The sequence below is a fragment of the Oreochromis aureus genome, linkage group 2 (assembly GCF_013358895.1).
Source record: "Oreochromis aureus strain Israel breed Guangdong linkage group 2, ZZ_aureus, whole genome shotgun sequence".
NCBI lineage: Eukaryota > Metazoa > Chordata > Actinopteri > Cichliformes > Cichlidae > Oreochromis > Oreochromis aureus.
Genome location: NC_052943.1, coordinates 21,163,304 through 21,170,184, shown reverse-complemented (window position 1 = coordinate 21,170,184; position 6,881 = coordinate 21,163,304). Strand labels below are relative to the sequence as shown.

Here is a 6,881-nt window from a genome sequence, read left to right as displayed (position 1 = left end):
CGGATGACAACAGGGCAACTTGCAATACTTGCAAAGTAGATATTTCATTTAAGGGAGGAAACACTACGAATATGCAAAAGCATTTGCTCACAAAACACGCGATGAACTTAAATGAATGTTGTGTTTTTAATTCCGCCCGGACTCGTGAATCTCAACCCAGCAGCAGCGGTAACGTTCGCACGCCCCCTCTCCCGTTACGCGGCAGGTAAATAATCAACTAACAGTGCATATTACGTTAGCGCGATCTGCTTTATTACAAAACCTGCCATTACTGTGCATTTAGGTGACCATGATGAGACAGACAGACAGAGTCTGGCTGGCGCTCGCTGGCAGTTGTCGCTGCAGTCCACCGGTAGCGTCTCTTTTCAGGCCCGAATGTCACCGAGCAGTGACTAGTTTGTGGTCAAAACCTTGCAGCCATTTGCCACAGCAGATGGTAAGTGAATGTGTTTAATTGTAGGCAGGGACATTACTGAATATTCTTGTGTAATTGCTACAGAATAATTTATGTTATACTTTGTTACTGCTACAGAAGAATATTTATTTTATTATTTTACATTTACAATTTTCCCCGGGGACCCTGTGACACCCCATTGAAGAGCCATAGGCTGGATCTCTTAAGATCTCACTGTTGGGTTTATAAGGCCATGTTACTCCTAAATTTCTATCTTGTTCAAAGAGAAGATATAAAACAAAATTCTAAGCTAATCGACCTTAGTGTTCTCCTTTTTAAAAATAAGAATCGATAAGAGAATCGATAAAGAATCAAAGCGTTAAACAGAATCGAAAATGGAATCGGAATCGTTAAAATCTTATCAATACCCATCCCTAATATGTGGTACATTATAACATTGCGTTTATTTTTAAATTCACATCTGAATCCTTTGGAACTGGACTCTTGTTTGGTTACCATGGAAACCATCCGTCCCATTTTTCCAGAGCATTTTTCCTGTGAACTTTCTGAAGACAACCAGGAGACAACTCACTTCATTTATGTACAAACGGTAATAAGAAACAAGCTTTCTTCATCTTTTTCATTTCTAACTTATGGTCAGTAGTAGTTCTAGTAAATCAGAGGACATTCAGTGTTTTTTACTTCTCTTTGTTTTATTTCAAATATAGTTTTTTTAAGCTCCAGTTATTTAAAAATAGCACAACCTTAAGATCAATGTGTGTGAATTTGAAGTATCCAACTTGATTATCTTTCTTAATGCTACTTACAAGTATTTCTTTTTCTTTCAACTACTGTTTAAAGGTAAATGAAAGGTATTTATTCATATGTTTGGGTGACAATCATTGTTGATTTTGTGACAATAGTTTTTATAATTTTTTCTTATTTATTATCTTTATGTTTGTCAGAGCAGTTTCAATGATGGAGGATTTTGTGGTAGAGCAGCTGAGTAACGCCACCAGCAAAGAGCTGACACTGGCAGAGGTAAGTCACTTTAAGGAGGAGACATGACATGCCAAGGAAGCTGAAAAGAAAACAATAGGAGAATGGTGTAACACTAAAAGTTAATTAATTCATTCATTATTTATCACTGCATATCACAATAATGTGAAAGTCAAAGGTCAACTCCACTGTGACATGTTCTGGTTGTCATCCAAAATAATAACTTGGGAACTGAAGGACAGATTAAGGACAGGATTTATACTTGACAAGCAACCTGACAAAAAAACTCAGTCCATCTTCTGACATTTCCAATTTTTTCTTTGGAAGGTTCACCAGCATACCCACACCGGCGAAAGACCATACCTCTGTGACCAGTGTGGCAAAAAGTTTAGCTCTGCATCAAATTTGAAGGTCCACAAGCGGATCCACAACGGAGAAAGACCATACCTCTGTGACCAGTGTGGCAAAAGGTCTAGATATTCATCAAATTTGAAGGTCCACAAGCGGATCCACAACGGAGAAAGACCATACCTCTGTGACCAGTGTGGCAAAAGGTTTAGATATTCATCAAATTTGAAGGTCCACAAGCGGATCCACAACGGAGAAAGACCATACCTCTGTGACCAGTGTGGCAAAAGGTTTAGATATTCATCAAATTTGAAGGTCCACAAGCGGATCCACAACGGAGAAAGATCATACCTCTGTGACCAGTGTGGCAAAAAGTTTAGCTCTTCATCAAATTTGAAGGTCCACAAGCGGATCCACAACGGAGAAAGATCATACCTCTGTGACCAGTGTGGGAAGTCCTTTAGACAGTCAGCGCATTTAAAGAGGCATAACCGTACCCACACACCAGAGAATCCTGTCAACGCTGACCATGAAGCTGTACCGGCATTTCCACAATGACCACACTGAAAATGTTAAAAGCCTATTTGTAAAGCATAAAATATTAAAAAGACAAAAAACACTTGATTAAAATACATGATTAAAATCTTAAATTCATATACAAGTGCAAGCAAACATTTTTCTGTTTGCTTGTCTTTTTTTTTTTTCTTGAATTGCAGTGCATTTGACCTATCAAGGCCACCGTACACACCACCTTAATAACATTGTAATAATTAAAAACTCCAGAACTTAAAACCTTTATATCACAGACCGGGCAGACCGAGAACACGCTGGAGAGATTATATCTCTTGGCTGGCCTGGGAACGCCTTGGTGTTCCCCCGGATAAGCTAGAGGAGGTGGCTGGGGAGGGGAGGTCTGGGCTTCTCTGCTTAGGCGGCTGCCCACGCGAAACCAGCCACGGATGAAGCGGAAGAAGATGGATGGATGGATTATAAATCTGTGATGTAATTGATGTTAACTCATCCTTATATACTGACAACTAAACGATTGTAAAAGCACTTATATTAAGCATTAAGCAACAAAAACTTTGGAAAAAACTTTATGAATAAGGAAATGAATCAAAGGTTCTTGAAGAAAACCTGGCAGTGAGCAGGTTTAGGTCATAGTGTTTGTAACCACACAACTGACTCAGAGTTGAAGTTAATTTACTTTCTGCAAGAGAAAAACCAGAGTTCCCAACATCTCAGGATTAACAAACTCAAAGGTGTTAGGCAGACTCCCCTTCAGCCCCTGTCCACTCAGCCATAACAGCCACAAAGATAATAATGTGAATATTAAAATAAAATAAACTTCTAAAACAAAAATTTGGCAGTCAGTTTGAGATCATGTAGAGATAGAGAGCATGTATGACATACAGCTAAATGTCATTTATGGCATACAGCTAGAGATCATTTATGGCAAACAGCTAAATGCCATTTATGGCATACAGCTCGAGGTAATTTATGGCAAATGCTAGAGATCATTTATTGCATAGAGCTAGAGATCATGTATAGCATACAGCTAGAGATCATTAATGGCATACAGCTAGAGATCATGTATAGCATACAGCTAGAGATCATTTATGGCATCCAGCTATAGATCATTTATGGCATACAGCTAGAAATGATTTATTGCATACAGTTAGATGTCATTTATGGCATACAGCTAGAGATCATTTATGGCATACAGCTAGAAATTATTTATTGCATACAGCTAGATTTCATTTATGGCATACAGCTAGAGGTCATGTATGGCATACAACAAGAGATCATTTATGGCATACAGCTAAAGTTCATGTATGGTGTAACGCAAAGTTATTTAAGGGCTAGTTTTATTGCAATGGGTGAGTTTACTGAATGACGCACAGAAGAAATAGTTCTTTATGGAGCCTAGATGGTGTGAATGACGAGACCAAAGACTGCAATACCTTGCACCAAAAATACATTGAATAAATGGGGGAAAGGGGAAATGGAACAAAATAATTAATACAACACACAACATAAATAAATGTCCACAATTAATTAATAAATCAATGTTGTGATTTTTCTGTGCAAGAGTCCTTTTGTTAAGAGTCCTTTTGGTCCTTTGTTAAACTTTCTTTTTTAAAGTTCACTTTTAAGGTATTCCTCGTTAGGGTCCAGCTTCATACAATGGGGAAATATGTCCGTAATCCAAAGACGGCAAAGTGGGGGAAAAGAGGGGAAAAACAAAGAATGGTCCTACCGGCTCGCCACTTCAATATGAAGAAGATCAATTCAAAGGGGGAAAAAAAAAACCTGACCGCTGAGGTGAAATGAGTTTATAGATGAATTGAGGGGAGAAAATGCTTTGTTTTCCAACGCCATTCTAAACGCCATAAGCTTACAGCCACAGCAGGAGTCGAACCCGGAAGTATCCCTCCACAGCCGGTTTTCAGAGTTGCCGCGACGTGGAAGGAGCCAATCAGGAGAGGGACCTCAAATCAGCTGACGTGGGTCATGTGACAGGGTGTAGTTGATATGGCAGGGCTCGCAAAATCGCTAGCCCGACGTCCCGGGGCTAGCGAATTTTCCAGTCGGGCAACCAAAATCTATCTCAGCCCTGCCCGTCGGGCTATCATAGGAAGGAAAAATATATGTCAATGCTTTTGCATTCTTTTGGAAATGTAGCTGGGTAATTGTGTCATTGGCATCGGGGAGCCACTGTCAATATGTGACATATTGAAATCGCGTTTGAATTTGCGCTTGTTTTTTGCTTTCACTTTGCGATCGCGCGAACTGTGTATAGAGAGCGGCAGCACTGATTGGTGAGTGACGATTAATTGTGCACCAATTCCTCTGACATCGTCTTATCACTCATTAGCTTACTATTCAAACCTGACAAGTGAAATCTTCCACAGCAAGCTTAAACATGTGAGAGGTTGATTGCGCAGAGAATCGCTGACCGTTATGTGAGTGCGTGTGCAAAAGCAGCAGGACATATATATTTTAGTTCTGCTGAGCCAAATAAGACTTAGAAAGCCAAAGAAAAGCCTACCACAAAACGGAAAAGTTCTGACAAATCAGACTATGAGGGGAAAAAGAAAGCGCAGCTTTATGGTTTCATGGACAAAAGAATTTCTGTGGCTGGAATATGACAAGCTAAATAACCAGGGGTGCACATAAGTGGTCCATGAGTGCGCATTCGCTGTCAAAATAAAAGACGCGCACCAGATAAGAAGTTGTAACGCGCCTCCAGATTTTCTGGAGGAGGACAGACATTTGTTTAAAACTCTTAAAGATGTCGATGAAGCAAGCTCCTTTAAGCAATTACTTTGGTGTTCCTCCACCTCCAAAGAAATGTCAGAAGGAGTCCGAACCGCAAAAGAAGAGCGTATTCTCGGAAAAGTGGTTGCAGGAGGTGAGCTGGCTTCAAAGAAATGATGAACGCACAGAGATGTGGTGCAGAATACGCCGTGAAAATCCCACTCTAGCGGACAAAAACAGTGCCTTTTATATGTACGCAAACGCGCGTTGCAACTTCTTATCTGGTGCGCGTCTTTTATTTTGACAGCGAATGCGCACCTGCGGACCGCTTATGTGCACCCCTGTAAATAACATAATGTTCTGCCGGGTGTGTTGTTGGTTTTCCCTCAATTTCTGAGTCGAGAAGCGCCTTTGTTACTGGGACCAGTAATTTTAAGAAAGACCCACGTTAGAACCCATGAGAAATGCAAGAAATGCATTATTGCTCAGTCTGCAATATCTTTCCCAGAACAAACACCAATTGCAAAGAACATACTAAAAATAAATCTGAAAAATCTGTTTAGAACAGCGTACTATGTTGCAAAGAGTGAACTACCATTGGCAAAATTTAGCAGTCTTTGCAAACTTAAAAAATAATGGCCTAGATCTTGGTTCCACTTACCTCTTACCCATGACTTCAGTGGAAATTTCAAATTCAGGACCTGACACAGACTGATTCATGTTCTACACAGTTCTTACAAGGTCATAAAAATTTCTGTTCAATTAGAACCAAGTATTTGAGTTGATGATTGTAATTTTTATAAAATGTTGTAATTTGTGTTTCAACAATTTTTTGATTAATGTTTTGTTTGCGTTACAATATTATACTTTAATGTATAATATTGTAACGGAAACAAAACAGGAAACAAAACATCAATCAAAAAATTGCTCTCTTTTTTTATTCGGGCTACTTAAATTTATTTTGGGCTACCACAAACTGAAGAGTCCCTGCCCAAAGGGCTACCAGGGATTTTGAAATTTTGCGAGCCCTGTATGGGTTACAATGGTATACAGCTAGAGGTCATTTATGGCATACAGCTAAAGATCATTTATTGCATACAGCTAGATATCATATGTATGTCATTAATTACATACAGCTAGAGATCATTAATGGCATACAGCTAGAGATCATTTATGGCAGACAGCTAGATATCATTTATGGGATACAGGTAGAGGTCATTTATGGGATACAGGTAGAGGTCATTTATGGCATACAGCTCGAGGTCATTCATGGCATACAGCTAAAGATCATTTATTGCATACAGCTAGATATCATATGTATGTCATTAATTACATACAGCTAGAGATCATTAATGGCATACAGCTAGAGATCATTCATGGCATACAGCTAGAGATCATTTATGGCAGACAGCTAGATATCATATGTATGTCATTAATTACATACAGCTAGAGATCATTTATGGCATACAGCCAGAGATCATTTATGGGATACAGGTAGAGGTCATTTATGGCATAAAGCCTAGAGGTCATTTATGGCATACAGCTAGATATCATTTACAGCTAGATGTCATTTTTGGCATCCAGCTAGAGGTCATTGATAGCATACAGCTAGAGATCATTTATGGGATACAGCTAGATGTCATTTATGGCGTACATCTAGAGATCATTTATGGCATACAGCTAGAGATAATTTATGGCATACAGCTAGAGATAATTTATGGCATACAGCTAGAGATCATTAATGGCATAGCATTCAGAAAAAACTGTAATATAATGCTTTATTTATAAATGGCTAATCCAATTCAGTTTTATTTATAAAGCGTCAAATGACAACAACAATCGCCTCCAGGCATTTAATATTGTAAGGCGGACTCTACAG

At 39.0% G+C, this 6,881-nt stretch overlaps 1 protein-coding gene across 2 annotated transcripts; it reads left to right on the top strand.

Annotated features, from left to right (window-relative positions):
- The first annotated feature begins 861 nt into the window (after positions 1 to 861).
- Positions 862 to 2,471, top strand: LOC120443077 (zinc finger protein 239-like). 2 transcript variants are annotated; one of them, XM_039620836.1, is made up of 3 exons: positions 862 to 1,004; positions 1,365 to 1,435; positions 1,721 to 2,471. In XM_039620836.1, the coding sequence occupies exons 2-3, from the start codon at positions 1,370 to 1,372 to the stop codon at positions 2,297 to 2,299; spliced, it is 645 nt and encodes a 214-aa protein (XP_039476770.1). In that variant the 5' UTR covers positions 862 to 1,004; positions 1,365 to 1,369; the 3' UTR covers positions 2,300 to 2,471. The 2 variants fall into 2 exon arrangements, with proteins under 2 accessions (XP_039476770.1, XP_039476768.1); XM_039620834.1 differs by lacking the exon at positions 862 to 1,004 and having other exon boundaries at positions 1,057 to 1,435.
- The last annotated feature ends 4,410 nt before the right edge of the window (positions 2,472 to 6,881 follow it).